The sequence below is a fragment of the Erpetoichthys calabaricus genome, chromosome 6 (genome assembly GCF_900747795.2).
Source record: "Erpetoichthys calabaricus chromosome 6, fErpCal1.3, whole genome shotgun sequence".
Lineage (NCBI taxonomy): Eukaryota > Metazoa > Chordata > Cladistia > Polypteriformes > Polypteridae > Erpetoichthys > Erpetoichthys calabaricus.
Window position 1 is genome coordinate 41556977 of NC_041399.2, and position 20005 is coordinate 41576981.

Here is a 20005-nt window from a genome sequence, read left to right on the forward strand (position 1 = left end):
TCTATCTATCTATCTATCCATCCATCCATCCATCCATCCATCCATCCATCCATCCATCCATCCATCCATCCATCCATCCATCCATCCATCTATCTATCTATCTATCTATCTACAAACCAAGAGTGAGGAATCTACCTACAACCACACGCACATTCAGGAAGTGGTCCCCTGAGGCAGACCAGGCTCTGAGAGACTGCTTTGGAACTACGGACTGGGATATCCTGCAGGGATCATATAGTGAGGACATTGAGGAGGTTGTTGACTGTACTACTGACTTCTGTATGGACATTGTAGTTCCAGTAAGAACAGTACGCTGCTATGCTAACAACAAGCCATGGATTACAAGTGACATCAAGGGCCTTTTGAACCAGAAGAAAAGGGCTTTTAAAAGTGGTGATCAGCATGAGCTCAAGCGCGTGCAGAAGGAACTCCGAGTCCAGCTCAGGGCAGTGAAGGAGCAGAACAGGAGAAAGCTGGAGAAGAAGTTGCAGAATAACAGCATGAAGGAAGTGTGGGATGGGATGAAGATCATCACTGACTGCAGCTCGAATTGGGGTGCCACCATCGAGAGAGACGTGGAGAGAGCAAACCAGATGAACAACTTCTTTAACAGGTTTCACCACTCTAACCCACTCTCACCTCGGAGTACTGCACACTCCACCCATCCTTCTGCTGATACCAGCATAGGTGAGAGTTTACCCCAACCCACAATTACAGCAGCCCAGGTAAGCAGAGAGCTGAGGAGACTTTGTGCCAACAAAGCAGCAGGTCCAGATGGAGTATCGCCACGACTGCTGAAGGCCTGTGTGTTGGAGCTGGGGAGTCCTCTACGGCACATCTTCAACCTGAGCCTGGAACAGGGGAGAGTCCTGAGGCTTTGGAAAACATCTTGCATCACCCCAGTCCCAAAGGTATCACGTCCAGGTGAGCTGAATGACTTCCGGCCTGTCGCTCTGACGTCACATGTGATGAAGACCATGGAGCGGCTGCTGCTTCACCACCTGAGGCCACAGGTCCGCCATGCCCTCGACCCTCTGCAGTTCGCATACCAGGAGAAGGTGGGAGCAGAGGATGCCATTATCTATATGCTACACCGATCCCTCTCCCACTTGGACAGAGTCAGTGATGCTGTAAGAATTATGTTTCTGGACTTCTCTAGCGCCTTCAACACCTTCCAACCTCTGCTCCTTAGGGTCAAGCTGACAGAGATTGGAGTAGATTCATACCTGGTGGCATGGATCGTGGACTATCTTACAGACAGACCTCAGTATGTGCGTCTCGGGAACTGCAGTTCTGAGATTGTGGTCAGCAACACAGGAGCGCCGCAGGGGACTGTACTTTCTCCGGTCCTGTTCAGCCTATATACATCGGACTATAAAATATATATAGTCCTGCCACGTGCAAAAGTTCGCTGACGACACTGCTATCATGGGCTGCATCAGGAGTGGGCAGGAGGAGGAGTACAGGAACCTAATCAAGGACTTTGTTAAATGGTGCGACTCAAACCACCTACAACTGAACACCAGCAAAACCAAGGAGCTGGTGGTGGATTTTAGGAGGCCCAGGCCCCTCATGGACCCCGTGATCATCAGAGGTGACTGTGTGCAGAGGGTGCAGACCTATAAATTACTGGGAGTGCAGCTTGATGATAAATTGGACTGGACTGCCAATACTGATGCTCTGTGTAAGAAAGGACAGAGCCGACTATACTTCCTTAGAAGGCTGGCGTCCTTCAACATCTGCAATAAGATGCTGCAGATGTTCTATCAGACGGTTGTGGCGAGTGCCCTTTTCTAAGCAGTGGTGTGCTGGGGAGGCAGCATAAAGAAGAGAGATGCCTCACGCCTGGACAAACTGGTGAGTAGGGCAGATTCTATTGAAGGCATGGAGCTGGACAGTTTGACATCCGTGGCAGAGCGACGAGCACTGAGCAGGCTCCTGTCAATCATGGAGAATCCACTGCATCCACTAAACAGTATCATCTCCAGACAGAGGAGCAGCTTCAGCAACAGACTGCTGTCACTTTCCTGCTCCACTGACAGACTGAGGAGATCGTTCCTCCCCCCACACTATGCGACTCTTCAATTCCACCCGGAAGGGTAAACGTTAACATTATATAAAGATATTGTTTGTCTGTATACCTGCATTGTTATCACTCTTTAATGTAATATTTTCTTTATCAGTATGCTGCTGCTGGAGTATGTGAATTTCCCCTTAGTATTAATAAAGTATGTATGAATGTACTGTATGTACAGTATGTATGTATCTATCTAATAAGGAGTGATGTGAGGCAATCTTAGTCTATGCAATAGTATGCCAAATCCACATGCACCCCAGGTACTTGATCCTGTCCAAATAAAAAAGCAGCCACCAACCCCAGAAATCATTCAAGGTGTTATAAGAGAACTGACTAAGGTGTTAATATCCTTATTCCTTAATTTTTTTTAGTTGAAGCTGAAACTAAACATTTGACTCTTCTTCAGTGTAAAATAGTCTCCAAAAACCTAATACGTCAAAAGCAAAAATTAAATGTCTGCTTTGAGATTGATCACATCAACTTGTTAAGTTTTATTTTGTGATTGAATCATTTGACATATCAGCAGTCAAATTCAGTCAACATGCAGATATATTCTTTCCTTTAATACAATACACATCCCTATTTTAAGAGGAAATATGGCAGTTTGTGCATAGTGAACAGAAGGTAGAAAAAAGACAGAGTTACAAGAAAGAAAGTGAACAGTAAAACTTTCTACCGCCTCCCTCATTATCATCTTTAAAATGGCAAGACCAATATACAGGCATGCTTTCTAACATACTAAATATCAATGAAAAATGACAGAATTCTGTCAACAACAAAATAAAACCATAGACCTGTGAAAACTTGTCTGACACAATTCTATCAACTGGATAAGACAAAGAAAATTAAGATGAGAATGACATAAAAACGAAATTTTGTGGTCAAATAAATAAATAAAAGAAAATTAAGCCAGACTTGAAAAAATGGAGTAAAGATAACCCCAAAACTGGGGAGTTAACTGATCATTCTGGTTTTGAACATACTGCTTGAAAGACAAAGTAAGAGTGACTGTTTTAATACACTGTACAAGTGATATATTTTATTATGCTTTACCATAAAACATTAACAGATGGGATTGACATATGCTTGCTGTCAGCTCACCCTTTCATTTAGCTCAGCTCAAAGAATTACAACTCTCTACTACAGTACACTGGTAAAACAAAATATTACTTAAATAAAGAAAACTACATTTTATCCTGCTAGGAACAATTTAAAAATATTTTCAAGTCCAGTTATCAGTATAACAGGCCTTCACCAATAATGTCCTCTGCTGTCCAATTGCTACACACTTAGCCATTTTAGCATTTCTGACTGAGTACTTCATTCTGTTCTCTGTCCCATTCTTTCACATGGTGTGGAAGGGGCTTCTGAATATGACTGCTAGATGGTATGCTCAGCCAGGTCCACCGTCCAACGTACATGCAGAAACTGAAGACAGCTGCAGTAAAGGCCTGGCAAGTATCACTAGGGCGGAAACCTAGCACTTGGAGATGGCCATAGGTTCCACACTTCAGACAGTCATTGACCATAAAGTATTTTCAACCAAATACTGAAAATGATCATTACATTTATGATCATGTTAGTTTATCCAAATACTTTTGAGCCCCTGGAAATGGGGAGGCCATGTATAAAAATCTCTGTCATTCCTAAACGGCTCACACAATATTTTTGGTAAATCACTTGAATTAAAGCTGAAAGTCTACACTTCAATCACATAATGACTGCTTTATTCATTGTGGTGGCACAGAGAGACAAAATTATAAAAACTGTGTCACTTATGGACCTGACTGTATAATGAATAGGCAGATTCTGTTAAAATCAATACTTTGCAACTAATCTATACTAATAAAAGGCAAAGCCCTCACTGACTCACTCATCACTAATTCTCCAACTTCCTGTGTAGGTAGAAGGCTGAAATTTGGCAGGTTCATTCCTTACAGCTTACTTACAAAAGTTAAGCAGGTTTCATTTTGAAATTCTACGTATAACTGTCATATCGTTCGACAACATCCGCCATGTTAAACTTTCGTATTTATGGCCCCATCCTCACAAAATTTGGTGGGCGGCTTCCCTGCGCTAACCGAAACCGATGTACGTACTTATTTCGGAAGCTGTGAGAAAACAGTAAAAAGGAGGCTTGTCAGACGTCGTCGTACATTTTCTGATGCAGCGAGACGGAAACAACTTTGTGACGCTGCTGCCAAATACTCGCAGAAAAATCCACAAGTTCATAGACACGCTGTCGCTAAATAATCGCAGGCAAATCCACAAGTTCATAGAGACGCTGTTGCTAAATACTCGCAGGCAAATCCACAAGCTAATAGAGCTTCTGTTTCTAGGTACGATCCCAATAATGAAAAGCAGCTCATACGACAACAACAAAACAGTACACATTGGATCCATGGATGTTGACTGTGAGTATTGTCAAGCTCATAGGTGGAAATGCGAGTCTCCTGGTTTGTGCTGTAACATTGGTAAAGTCTCTCTCACTCTTTTACATAAGCTTCCTGACCTTCTTGAGGGCCTGTTAAATGGCGAACATCCTCAAAGTGAGCATTTCTTGAACAACAGTCGAAAGTACAACAGCGCATTTCCAATGACGTCATTTGGTGCTAACCAAATCGTTGAGGGAAATTTTATGCCTTCATTTAAAGTCCAGGGACAAGTGTATCACTTCATTGGCAGTCTTTTACCTATGCCGACTGAGGAACACAAATTTTGGTAACTTTATTTCGTCCGGGATGATGAAAAGGAAGCACAAATGCTTTGCGCTAATAGGCCATCCGTTGCTCTGGTCTCTTCATTCCTTTCCTTGCTTCGCCACGGTATTCACGTCTCCCTGCTGATAACTGCAGCCTTTTTATTTAATCCATGGCTTCTCTGTTGTTTTATTGTTCGTTTATTACGACTATAGTTATTGTGTAAGTATTTTAGACTTCGTTTACATTGTTCAGGTACTCATTTCCTTTACCGTTCCAACCGTACCCTCATTAACATGTCTATCGAGGTGATCACCATCGATCAAAGAACTGTCACTTACCGAGTGGTTTCCATGCCCAGAGATGGCAGCTGCCTTTTCCATTCTCTGTGTTACATATTGCACGGCCATATCAGGCTCACTCTTAATATCCCGAGGAAGATTGTGTCTTATGTATTGAATGACTGGGACATGTTCAAGGTGTGGACTGATGACGGTACAGGAGATAATTATACTACACATGAGCACTATAAGAGTGAAATGCTTAAGCCCTTCACCTATGGTTCTGCTTGTGAGTTGATGGCTGCCGCTGAATTGTTCGGTTGTCACTTTCAAGTGTACCGAAATGGCCAAATATTTTACACCTTTGGACAACCGACAATGCCTCAAACATCTAAGATTCACAGGTAACGATTTGAGTAGTGGACACTTTGATGTTTATGAATGTTTCAACTCTCAAAAGCTGGATGCGAAGTTATTGATGAAACCCATTTCAATTCAAACGCCTCCAATTTCCAGTAAGGCTCTGCTTCGCAATGACAATTAATAAGTCTCAGGGACAGACCCTACAAAAGGTTGGCATCGATTTGAGGCAAGATTGCTTTTCACATGGCCAACTGTATGTTGCATGCTCAAGAGTGAGCTCAGCGCACAGCTTGGTCTTATTACAACCGGAGGGCAGAACTGACAACGTGGTATATAAAGAGATCCTTAACAAATAATTATTTGTATATTTTCCCTGAGCTTAGAAAGGTTTACTTTTCTTCTTTATAAAATTTTAAGGCAGTACTTCACCGTTGCGAAGCGCAGGTATTTTGCTAGTAAAAAAATAAAACAGATGAAGGGTAAAATCAGTAAAATAGTAAACATAAAATTGTATAACCAAAGCAGAATGTCACGTAAATTATAAATCACACAGATTGGTGAAACACAGTTTAAAGCACCAGTAGCAGTCTGTGTGGTAATGTCACTATCAATGGTCATCTAAAATATGATGAATTTTAGAAAGAATTGTTCAGGTCGGTCATGAAAAAGTGGGATTTGTTTCCTTTATAGCAATCTTCTTTTAGGTAGGATTCAATAATATATTCCAGATACCAAAATTTTGTCCCTTCCCTTTAATATGACTGAAGGAGGCACATGCACCATATAGATCAGCAAACAAATCAGATAATATTCTGATTATGTAACTATTACATGCTTATTTTCTCTCATGTCTTGTATTGTGATAACGTTTTTCATGTTTTACATGTAAATACACTGTCTGCTCACCTGTCATTGCTGAAGCATGAAATCTGTGATCCTAGATCATGTTGTTCCCCTAAGAATGTGGACATAAAGGTGTTCAGTGGATTTCTTTCTCTAATGTTGTTTTTCCAAAGCATTAATTTGTTGCTTAGGATGGTCAAATTATAGCATTACAAATTCCAGAGATTCCATCCTGATTTTGTTGTATAACAGGGCATGTTTAAGGCCCTGGATACAAGGCAGTGACATTTCTCACATCACCTTCTGTGAATCAGTCTACTCTTCCTTGTGAAAATCATGATTTCATTAATACTGAACATAGTGGAAACTAGGTTAAGAAGTGAGGTGATGGTTAGTGTGCAGCAGTATGGTTTCATGCCAAGAAAGAGCACCACAGATGCAATATTTGCTCTGAGGGTGTTGATGGAGAAGTATAGAGAAGGCCAGAAAGAGATGTATTGAGTCTTTGTGGACCTGGAGAAAGCATATAACAGGGTGCCTCGAAAGGAGTTGTGGTATTGTATGAGGAATTTGGGAGTGGCAGAGAAGTATGCAAGAGTTTAATAGGATATGTACAAGGGAAGTGTGACTGTGGTGTGGTCTGCGGTAGGAGTGACGGATGCATTCAATGTGGAGGTGGGATTACATCAGGGATTGGCTCTGAGCCCTTTCTTATTTGCAACGGTGATGGACAGGTTGACAGACGAGATTAGACAGGAGTCCCAGTGGACTATGATGTTTGCTGATGACATTATGATCTATAGCGATAGTAGGGAGCAGGTTGAGGAGACCCTGGAGAGGTGGAGATATGCTCTAGAGAGGAAAGGAATGAAGGTCAGTAGGAACAAGACAGAATACATGTGTGTAAATGAGAGATAGGTCAGTGGAATGGTGAGGATGCAAGGAGTAGAATTGGCGAAGGTGGATGAGTTTAAATACTTGGGATCAACAGTACAGAGTAATGGGGATTGTGGAAGAGAGGTGAAAAAGAGAGTGCAGGCAGGGTGGAATGGGTGGAGATGAGTGTCAGGAGTGATTTGTGACAGACGGATATCAGCAAGAGTGAAAGGGAAGGTCTACAGGACGGTAGTGAGACCAACTATGTTATCTGGGTTGGAGACAGTGGCACTGACCAGAAAGCAGGAGACAGAGCTGGAGTTGGCAGAGTTAAAGATGCTAAGATTTGCATTGGGTGTGACGAGGATGGACAGGATTAGAAATGAGTACATTAGAGGGTCAGCTCAGGTTGGATGGTTGGGAGACAAAATCAGAGAGGTGAGATTGCGTTGGTTTGGACAAGTGCAGAGGAGAGACGCTGAGCTTATTGGGAGAAGGATGCTAAGGATACAGCTGCCAGGCAAGAGAAAAACAGGAAGGCCTAAGAGAAGGTTTATGGATGTGGTGAGAGAGGACATTCAGGTGATGGGTGTAACAGAACAAGATGCAGAGGACAGAAAGATATGGAAGAAGATGATCCGCTGTGGCAACCCCTAACAGAAGCAGCTGAAAGAAGAAGAAGATTATACTGAACATTAACCACCTTTTTAAATCTGCACACATATCATTTTACATTGAGAAATTGTGTTTTGCTACTTTCATATCTACATTTCTCTGCTGTGCTATGATTGGTTTATCTTGTGTTAGTTTAGTCTGGGTATTCTGGAGCGTAATGTTATAGACCATTCAAAACCATTCTGACACAAAAGTCTCAGAATACACCCAAGGGTTACTATTGCCGACTACACTTAAGTTGATATTTATGATGAAGGAGTGATCATCTAACAGATTTCTGCAAATTGAAATATTATAGCTTAACCTATTTGTGCAAGTAAAAGGATAATTTAAATTATAAATACTTAATATAATAAAAATATATTGTTTCCAAAGATATCTGCATTACAGTTCATAATAGCTCTTGCTCTTTATCACCAATGGAATATTCCATATACGAGAGAGTTATTGAAGATCCCAGTTCATTTCAAATGGCTCCTCAAGAATATCTTACTGTTCTTTTTACTCTTGACATTGTAATCCTTTTCTTTATTTTCCAATTCCACAACTCAGCAGATTGCATCTAAGACTGAATCATATAAACTCCTTTTCACTGGAGACATTCTCATCAGGGTTGGCTGGGCAATGGCACAGATGTAGTCCATCTCTCTTTCCTTCTCCTCATTTGGGAAATCTTCATACAGTATACTAAAACCCCTATGTTGTTTTCAGCCATTAATTTTATGATCAGCACAACCCATTACTTGATTAGTTAAATTATTAATTTAGTTACCATCTGTCTTTATTGATCCCATTACATATCTAATTATGCCTATTAATCACGGCAAACTGCCACTGGTATGTCAGTGTTTCATTAATCACCAAGTCCCTATTTTTCTGAAATTGAGAAGAAAAGAACTAGATTCTTAAAAGTGAAGCTAATCGGCAAATTAATTTTTATTAAAAAAATGTCAGAAGCAAATGAGTGGTGACAAAAATTTTTGAGAGAGATTTTGAAACGGTTATTCTATGGTACTTTTTATTTAAGTGGCCAAAAATTAGCTCCTTTTCACAATATATGAATTACAGGTTTCTACCATTTGTAAAAAACAATACACCTCTGAAAATTAATTTGTAGTCAATGTGCACAAGTTAATAGTTCCCATTATATGCCATAGTCAAGAGACATGATGCAGAACTCCATCGTTGCAGGTGGTCTCTCAAAATGACCTAAGGTCTGGCTCGCCTTCAGCATCCACAAGAGAAGAAAATGCTGCCACCATTGATTAAATCATGATGGAGAACTGAACAGTGACAGTATGTGAGACAGCAAACAGTACAGGAATTAGTTATGGTTCAGGTAAATCTGAGCTAATTACCTGAGGCTGGAAAAAATTAAATAATCATTTCATAGCTGGAGAGGAAATTTGGATTCATCGCTACCATCCAAAGTGCAAACTGCAGTGAAAACAATGAGGAACGGCAATTCTCAGACACCAAAGAAATTCTAGATCCAACCTAGTCTTGGCAACATTATGTGCAAAGAATTTCATGAGGCTGAGATGTGATATCTATTGACAACATGCCTCAAAAGCCTCACAAAACCGATCAATATTAAGCTCATTTGTTTTTTTGCTTATTTGCAGTTATTCAGGGAGAGGTGTTGAGAAAAGAATTGAAAACAATGAACCAACTCATACTACACAAGCTGCAAAGGCTGCTCTGCTACAGATTCAAACAGATGCCATTGTCAACTGATTCTCCAGACCTGGCCCAATGTGCACACCACCAATTTTTCAATCTAAAGGGCTACCTCCATTGAATGCTACTATACATATGAAGATATATGATGAAGGATATTTTTTGCTTTCTTATTATAAAAATAATAATAATAATAATAACATGTTGTTTAGAATCTTGATTCTAAAAATGCAAGGAATTTACTTGATCCTGATAACAAACTGGAAAAGAAGACATATCTGTAGATACTAAATGCCCAAAAACCTATCAGGACTAATCTTTTGTATTGAGTCTAATTTTTTCAAATACAAAGCTTCTGTTCAGTTTAATAGATTAATGAAAATTTTGTTCACATGAGAAGGGACTCACATATAAACTCCTTGGGAAGCAAAGCAAGTTGCACCAGCAAACACTCTCATTTAACTTTGAAATATAGTTTTATATATTTTGGTAACAAAACCTATTTTTTCTGCAATAATCTGATATTTTTAAAAGGAGTCCCTTAAGGTTGTTATGCCTTTGGTACTTGTACACTAATTATACATCTTTTTATTAAATATTTTAACGAATACTGAATGCATGTGATGAATTTTAATAACAATGGGCGCTGCACTGCTATACCTGCATTTTTGTGAACTTATCTTCATATCTTTAAAGGACATGCTAGGCAGCATTTTGTGTACAAAGCTTCTTGTTCACATACTTATACTTCCAAAACTATTATTATTACAATTATTCAATCACTTGCTGTACATTTTAAACAATACATTTCTAATTGTTATGTGCTTTGCATGGACCTGAAAGATTTTTCTTTTCTTGACACCAAAGCACACAATCTTTTCTACCATGGAAATGTTTTTATCAATAATCCAATATGAAGACCTAGCACATGTTCTACATTTTAATGAGTATGTTTCTAAGCACATTTGGCACAGATTTAAGCAATTTGATATTCTCTATTGGTTTCACTGAACCATCACCAGACCGTTACTTTATAAAATACTTTTATTAGTTCATTACTTTCATAAAAATTGTACACTTGAAAGGAAAAAAAATATTTTTCTTACGAGTGTCACCATGGTGGTGCAATTTGGTTTAATTCTTTATGGGAAAAAAACATAAAACTGCGCATAGACACATTGTCATTCTAAGAGTTATTTAGTTGTACTTTCCTCCACATATTTATATTGCTTTTCTCCAAGAAGTTTGGCTTATTTTTACATCCCATAACAAGCATGCACAATTAACTTGTTGCTCTGAAATGGCATGGTATGACTGACTGTGGATGATTTTACACTGTAGTAATGCACTAAATTTCTACTAGGTCCAATATAAAATAATGGCTAACTGATTGATTGACATACAAAAACACAAAATCTTTTTCATGGTAGGAAAAGGTAAGAAAAAAAAGTAGTAAACACATATGCAAAGTAAGAAAAGGAGTTTTGCTGTTAATTTTAAAAAAGTAATCCTCATAATTATGATTATATTTGAAAAGTTTCTCTGTACAAGTTATCAAAGGTATTAGTCATCAAATATTGCTTAATACATCAAAACTAGTGGAATTTGAGTTAGCAGTTTTTTTAAGATCATATGATATATATAAAAATGAATAAAACATAGAAGAGTTAAAAATAATAAGAAGATGGCAAGTTAATACAGATATGCACTGAGAATTATACTTACGTCTGTACAGCAAGTTCAGTGTCAAAAGTCAAGGTGGTTCCATTGTTGACCTGGAATACATATAACTTCATATTGAATTCTCCAACGTTCTTCACCTTGCTGTTTGATTTTCATTTAGTGGTTTAAGAACCTACAGTTAAAATGGAATAATAAAAAAAAAATTAAATAACCCAATGCTAAAACATAAAATACTATTCAGCTCTTCTACTTTAGTTGTATAACTGAAAAACAAACATCCATCTATCCATTTTCCAACCCACTGAATCTGAACACAGGGTCACGGGGGTCTGCTGGAGCCAATCCCAGCCAACACAGGGCACAAGGCAGGAACCAATCCCAGGCAGGGTGCCAACCCACCGCAGGACACACACAAACACACCCACACACCAAGCACACACTAGGGACAATTTAGAATCACCAATCCACCTAACCTGCATGTCTTTGGACTGTGGGAGGAAACAAAAAAAACAAACATGACATGACCAAGTACTAAAATAAATTACAGTTATGAAAATTTCACCTTAGATTGTAACACTTGCCCATACATTTCCAAAATTAGTCAATGAAAATAATCAGTACTTATGGCCCACTCAAAAATGACATTATAAATACAAGAAAACTGTAAAATGAAAGCAAGGATCTGGAATGCACAGATGTATACAAACACACACACAATCCTGCTTTTCATTCTGGTAATTATTTATTTTCTCTTAACACTAGAATTACCAGAGTCTACGAAAAAACTTGTAGATCCAGCCCACCTTAAAACTGTTCTCACCTCTCTTTTGTCTTCTAAATGTGCCGATTAAGAGGAGCAGCCGGCTATTCCATCCCCCACCGTCGCAGAACGTTCACTAAGTTTTCCCAGCTCATGCCTTGTTTGATTACCTGGGAGTGACTGAACTGCTGGAGTTTTAGAATAGAAATAATAGATCGCTATTTGGAATACATGCATTTCATGCGTGTTCCGTTTCTACAGTAATCTGTGTAAACACATTGCTAAAACAGAAACTTTTTCATATTTTAGTAATAAATGTTACAAAATGTAGGCATAAACTATAGAATGTGTAAAGCCCGAGTTCCTAAGATCAAATAAACACTTCCACAAAAGCTTCACACACCATATAACAGCTTCCGTGGCTTAGCGCGCTAAGATTTGCCTCTCAGACCGAGTAGCTTTTCTCTGCCTCACAAACATGAGTTCAATTCCCCGCTGGGGATAAAGTGTTACTTCTTTTTTTTCTTTTTAACCTCAAACGGACATAAAATTTGTAAATTGGTATGCACTGTCAGTTAATGAGATCGTTATATTTTCATGTGGGATGCTCCTTTTAAAATATTTTTTTAACAATTGAGACTGCAATTAACATGAACAACTGTCCTTATAACTTATTTTTTTCAAGATCCATAACACACAGACAGACAGAGCACTGCGTAATACAGAGACAGACAGGCAGAGATATACAAACAAACAGGGAAGGCACATGTACTGAAAGAAAAAAAATCAACATGCGCGTTGTTTCTGCAGCACTGAATAAGCTCACCCGCTCTAACATCACCCCTCCCCCGATCTGGCTCTCTAAGTAACAGCGCAAGTACAGACGCAAACCAAGTGTAATCAAGAGTTCTGGTTCGATCCCCACTCACTCCTATATTTGCCGTTTTCAGTAGTAAGCTGCTCTTTTTGTTAATATTATACAGTACACACATGCACTTGATTTGTGTCTGTACTTGTGCTGTTACTTAGAGAGTCAGATCGGGAGAGGGGTGATGTTCGAGCGCGTGAGCTCATTCAGTGCTGCGGAAACAACGCACATGTTGATTTTTTTTTTCTTTCAGTACATGTGCCTTCCCTGTTTATTTGTATATCTCTGCCTGTCTGCTCTCTGTATTACGCAGTGCTCTGTCTGTCTGTGTGTTATGGATCTTGAAAAAATAAGTTATAAGGACGGTTTGCTGACTTGGAGCACCACTGCCTTACTGTGCCACAGAGACGTGAGTTCGATTCCCAGCTTTGAAGAAAGTGTTTTTTTTTTCCTCAAACGGACATTAAATTTATAAATTGGTATGCACTGTAAATCGTTAACTTTAAAATGTCAATCGCGGTTATTTCTGTTGATTATTTCATGCTTTTTTACTTAGAGTCAGAACAGGAGCTTTTTCAGCTTATTCAGCTTCTGATCTGACTCAAACAGCGCCAGTATAACTTCACACCCAACCTGACGCTGTTCGTTTTCAAATAATATTGCATTACTTCGACGATGTTTTCTGATTGGTACTATTCGCGTCATAAAATGATTTCTTCAAAACGTCACATATATTTGTCTCTTTCTTTTTTTAAAATGTGCGTTGTAGCACTCAGCAACTGGCCACCTGCATGTTCTTGCGCACACTAAATCAGACAGCGCTATATGCAATCATCAGATTCAAATGTTAACAGTTATATAGCACAGAATGGAAATCAGCAGTTCTTAGCATTCCACCTACAGTAACTTGCTTTCTTTTTTCTTCGGTTATAGTCTTGAATAAAAGTGCACTTGTTTTGTTATACTTTTACATCAACATATGTTCCTGTGTTTGAGCTACATGGGCATGCTCAAAAAATACACTTATAATGCCACGAAAAGTGCATGCAGACACTTCAGTTCGCAAGCATTGGTACGACAATGCAGTCACAAGTACACTGCAGAGCTTTAGCGCGTCTTTATGTGAAAACAGCATCAGATGGGGAGTGTCTGATGATTGCATATAGCGCTGAAGTTACTGCTCTTTACTATGCTTTCCTCTGCATGTCCTGGAGTACAAAAGAAACAGCATACAGCAACACGTGGGGACTGGCAATACTGGGGGAAAAAAACACGCGTCGTATGTATCGTGATACACTGCAGAACTATAGCGCGTCTTTATGTAAAAACAGCAGTGTCAAGTGGGGGGCGGTAGGGATGGATCCTGAACGCGACTGAGACAATGAAAAGTGAATTTTAAAAAAATAAAGCTAACCTTTACAAATATCATAAATTACACCGGCTGTTACAGACTGCTGCGGTGGGTTGGCACCCTGCCCGGGATTGGTTCCTGCCTTGTGCCCTGTGTTGGCTGGGATTGGCTCCAGCAGACCCCCGTGACCCTGTGTTCGGATTCAGCGGGTTGGAAAATGGATGGATGGATGTTACAGACTGAAATCAAATGTATCATTTTATTCTAAAATAGTGAAAATAAGAACACTTCTCAAATGGGAGTTGTGCAGGATCGAACTCGTGACCTTCTGATTCCCAGTCAGCGACTGATACTGTTACGCCACAGAAGCAGTGATAGTTAAGACATGTCAATGTCTCACACTAAGGCGGGTTTTTTTGGCGGTGGCTTTTTTTTGTACCTTTTGTGAAAGTGTTTCTTTGATATTTGGACTTCAGGCTTCATACATTATATAGTTTATGCCTACATTTTGTCATTTGCTACTAGAATATTGTAAACCGTTTCTGTTTTAACAATGTGTTTACACAGATTACTATAGAAATGCAACACATATGAAATGCGTGTGTTCCAAATAACAATCTTATTATTTCTACTCTAAAACTCCACTTCACTCCCAGATAATCAATCAAGGCATTAGCTGGGAAAAGCCTGTTTACGTTCTAAGTCGTTGGGGGGATGGAATAGCCGGCTGCTGGCAGCTTGTCTTTATCAGTACATTTAGATGACAAAAGACGCTGGCGGAGAGGTGAGAAAGGATTTAAGGTGGGCCGGATCTACGAGTTTTTTCGTAGGCTCTGGTAATTCTAGTGTTAAAAAAAAACAAATTTAAATTGTTTTGCCTCTAAGAAAATTATTTTAAATTCAGAAATTCTACTCAATTTTTATAGGAATTGAGGCATATTATATACAAAGAAACTGGTAAAGAAAAATTATCTTATGTGTTAAGTAAAATAGAAGTCTTATTAGTAAATAATCTGAAACATTTTTTTCATTTAAAAAGCCAATCATCTGAGCAAGATTTACAAAACTGGTAAGGACCAGGAGATTTACTCAATCTGATGTTTTTCATACAGTGTAGTGCAATGTACCATGCCACCAACTACAGACACTTCAGACATAATGAATGCTTGTCTGGACAGTGTTACAGAAAGACATTTTTGAATTCACCTATTTACAGGTGCATAATCAGCAAAAGAAAAAGAAAAAATCACTGGAAAATAATATAACTCTGTGTGTAATGAATCTATATAATAAATGAGTTGCATTTTTTAAATTGAATTACTGAAATAAATTAACTTTTTGATGATATTCTAATTTACTGAGATGCACCTGTACTGTAAGACAAACAGAAACATAAGATCACAATGTGTCTATCTTTGTGTATACATCCCTCAGAATTACAAAACCAAGCAATATAAAACTCACAATTAATGTTTAAAAAATGCCAAAGCTAAATCTGACCTTTTTTTATTACTGCAGCTAAAATATACAGTATGCCTATACTCTCAAAACAAGCTAAATTGCAATTGTATTCATGGAAACAGATCCATTGAAAGGAATATTGCTGTCGAATATAGAAGCAAACAACTATCTGGATGAGTATGTAGACTTTTTGAATATTGTACTGATAAATGATTCTAAAATTAATATTTTGAGCCATAACAAAGTAAACACTTCAAATTAAATTTTATTTCCTTTCAAAGGGACTGACTTTCCATTAAATAAACATGTTTTATGCACACTTTGCATGTGTTTAGTACATTATTCGGGTTATTTTTATTAAAAACTGAGTTTACTTTAAGCATTTTTACCCTATTTGCCTAATATACCCAAAGTAAGTGGTTTCCCCAAATTGGTATCCTGTCAAAAAAGACAGGATAGCATTAATTTCACCATTTAAAGTGGCAGTTAATCAAAGTATTTATACTTACTCAGTTATAAATATATATATATACACATACATATATATGTTACAGCCAAAAACCGAAATTGGCCAAAGCGGGAAATGTCCGGCCAAATCGGGAAATGGCCAGTGTCACTGTAAATTGACCGGCCAATGTCCGATCTTTTCCTCGATTTCAGGATTTGGCCAGCCAGTTTGCGAAATGGCGTGGGGCGATCGGCCAAAGTCGGAAGGAAAAAGGCATGAGCAGCGATTTGTTGCGCACTTAGTAGTGCAATTGCGTTGAGTGTAGCCTTGGCGGCTCATGTTCAGAAAGCGGACGCCACTTGGTTGTTTCACAATAATTAAGATCAGGTATATAAGTAGATTTCACATTTCTGTTATCATTTTAGCAATAAAATAGTGACTTAACATCAGGGACCTATTTTATTGACCTTAAGGTTAGTGTTTGAGCGAGGGGAAGGCCGTCTCAATTGGCGTCCGCTTTGCTGAACAAGACCCGCCTTGAGCAGTTTCTCGTGCAGAATGGAAAACTCACTTCTGAATCTGCATCTGAAAATTTTTAAGCATCTTCACACCTTGAGCGGACAGTCTTACATCAATCAGCACATCAGATTTTGACCAGGGATTTCTCGCCACTTCGCGAAATGGCTGGCCAAAGTAGCATATATGCTGGTCATTTCTAGTACTTCGGACTTTGGCCACACCTCGCGGCCAAAATGCGAAATGGCCGGTCAATTCGGGAACTGGCTGAACTTTGGGTTTTGGCCGTAACATATATATATATATATATATATATATATATATATATATATATATATACATATATACACACATATATATATATATATATATATACACATATTTATTATATAAAAAAATCTTGGGTCAAGATGTCATCATCTCGGAAAGACACTTTGACATCGCGCGAGACTAGACATTATAACCTTAGGAAGCAAGACCTGTGAGACAGTGACTTTTGCAAGCCCCCACCCCCACCCCCACCCCTTCACAACACAAGCGGTAGAAATGTGAATTGGCCCCGGGGTGGGGTAGGAGTCTGTGGTCTCACAAAGCCCCCTAATATAGTATATATACACACACACACACACACACACACACACATATAGTAAGGTTTCTAAACTCTTTTGGGGCTCCACCAAACGGGATGACACACTGAAGAGTGTCCCAAAGCGCAACTGTTGAAGACGGCTCCCAGCACTGTAGCAGTTTGCCGCAAAAACAAATCCTAAAAGATCGTGGTCACGCTATGAGTGCCTGCCATTGATGAGTGATGCAAGGAATATTGTAAATGCAGGGAACGGTATTACTTGGCCATTAACCTGGTCATGACCCTGCCTGATTGCTGTGTCTGTGTATAGGAGTGTGGCAAATCCCGCTACAATAAATAACCATGCTGTTCCTGTTTCAAGTTGAATAAAGCTGGTTTTGCTAAAGTACTGAAGTATATAACTAAAGATTAAATATAATAGTTCCTTATTAAACAAGATTTGTCTCTGCAATCTTTTAAGTAATGTATGTTTTCCATATCAGTTACTATTGACGTTTTTTAATGAGGTAAGAGGGCAATGCACTTATTTTGCTATTTGTTAAGGGAATACAGGAAATAAAAAAAAATTCTTTTAAAATAAAAAAACAAGTAAATAATACTTTTTGATCACATTCGACATAATTAACAAAACTCAACAAAACTGCAGAATAAAAGAATGAAAGTTAAGTTTTTTGTATTTTACTTTGTATTAGATAAGCTAGTGATAAAAGTTTCATAAGCCAATTTAATAGGTATTTTGTGATTTATTTTACTCTGTTTCATTTTAGCTTAGCTCTGATCTGTTAAAGAGAATGGTATTTTTCCATTTTTTACTTGTTTATTTCAGTGTTTTACATAATAATGAATAACAGCTTAAATAAAACATAGCTCCATCTATATTAGTAAAACTTTTACTGTTTCTCAATTTTACTAAAAGAAGAAAATAAGTAGGTGGCACGGTGGCGCAGTGGGTAATGCTGCTGCCTCACAGTTGGGAGACCTGGGGACCTGGGTTCGCTTCCCGGGTCCTCCCTGCGTGGACTTTGCATGCTCTCCCCGTGTCTGCGTGGGTTTCCTCCGGGCGCTCCGGTTTCCTCCCACAGTCCAAAGACATGCTGGTTAGGTGGATTGGCGATTCTAAATTGGCCCTAGTGTATGCTTGGTGTGTTTATGTGTGTCCTGCGGTGGGTTGGCACCCTGCCCGGGATTGGTTCCTGCCTTGTGCCCTGTGTTGGCTGGGATTGACTCCAGCAGACCCCCGTGACCCTGTGTTCGGATTCAGCAGGTTGGAAAATGGATGGATGGATAGAGAAAATAAGTAAGATAACAAACAAATGCAAGAATGTGTCCCTGTTTTGCTTCAAATTGCATTAGCACTCTTCAGCCAGGTACTGGTGCTTTGCACACATTATGACATAGTTTAATATGCAGGAGAAAGAGAACATAATCCATATATTCCTTTCAAGCAGAGTTGACTACTGTGTTATTCACGGTTCACCGACAAATGTGCGATGGACAAATGCGCGCCCGACAAATGCGCGACGACAAAACCGCGAACTGATTTTCGAAAAATGCGCGCAGACAAAATCGAGAAAATTTTTTTTTTCAGTATTCACTGTCTTAATCTTCTTTATTTATTTATCTGGTTTGTACAATGCTATATACTGTATATGTTGCCGTTCTTTATTATATTCTGTAAGTGCCTTGAGCATGGGAAAGGCGCTATATAAATAGAATGTATTATTATTACTAATTATCGCGCATTTGTTGGCGCGTTTTTGACGTAGCGATTTTGTCGGCGCGCATTTGTCCATCGCGCATTTGACGGGTCACGGTTATTCACAGCCTCCTTAAGTCAGGCTATTTTGGTAGACTTCACTTAGTTGAAAATGTTGCTGCAAGCACCCTCACTGGAACTAGGAAATATAGGTTTGTAGAGTCATTAATTTCATATGACCATGTAAGTCCTGTCGAAAGGTTTTATATTAGCTTCTAGTTATGTTTTTTAAAAATTCTTCTTCTTACATACTCTTTGTAAGTTCCTAATGGTGTAGGACTTGCTTTAATAAACAGAACTCATCAATGCACACACATAGAAGCCTTCAAAAGAATCTCAAAGTGCTAATCTTCTAATAAACAATAATTTCAAAGCCAAATGAAACTACTCCAGCAGGCAAAACTTTTCTGTGGTAATATAGTTTTACTTATGTAAAGGACACCCTATACATCTCTGTGAAAACTTAATTTAGTCCAACATTCCCTGAACAGTGTTACTTACTAGCAATTTACAGTGTAAGTAATAATAAAAGCTAGAACTGTTACTGACCTCCTCTATTCGGTATCTTTATCCTGCTTATCCAATACCTTGAGCCATCAGCATTTACAGACGACATCAATTTTTGGAATTACTACTTGAGACATCATACCTTTTGGTTGAGCTACAGTCTCATGAATTTTTACTTTAGTTACAGTCTCCTCAGAAAGCATTTTGGGAAAATGCAAGATCTTGGCTGATTCACTACTTGAATAGTACAAAATGTAATTAATGATTAGCTCTTAATATTCTTTAAATAGCCTAGGTTCATGGTAATGAAGCTATAAACAATATACACAAGGCATTACAGAAATGTTATTGGCCTGAACTTGATTGATTTCTGCTGTGCTTGATTCATGAAGAGCCAAAGTCTAGAACTTGTGTACTAAAATTTGGGAATTATAAGGTGCTAGGATTTGTGGTCTTAGGTATGTTTCTTGTTTCTAAACCAACTCAACATGGATGCCTATTACCTCAAGGTCAAATAAACTAACAATGAATTTCTACAGCTGGGCACAATAAACCTTTGGAGATTTATTCTA

The 20005-nt window shown here is 38.7% G+C and overlaps 1 protein-coding gene across 1 annotated transcript in view; it reads right to left on the reverse strand.

The window, feature by feature from the left end:
- The window catches only part of rb1cc1 (RB1-inducible coiled-coil 1), a 167810-nt gene that overhangs the window by 118051 nt on the left and 29754 nt on the right, over nucleotides 1–20005 (reverse strand). The window contains 1 exon segment of the mRNA XM_028803522.2: nucleotides 11220–11349. Within this exon segment, the coding sequence (XP_028659355.2) occupies nucleotides 11220–11290 (71 nt within the window). The 5' untranslated portion in view covers nucleotides 11291–11349.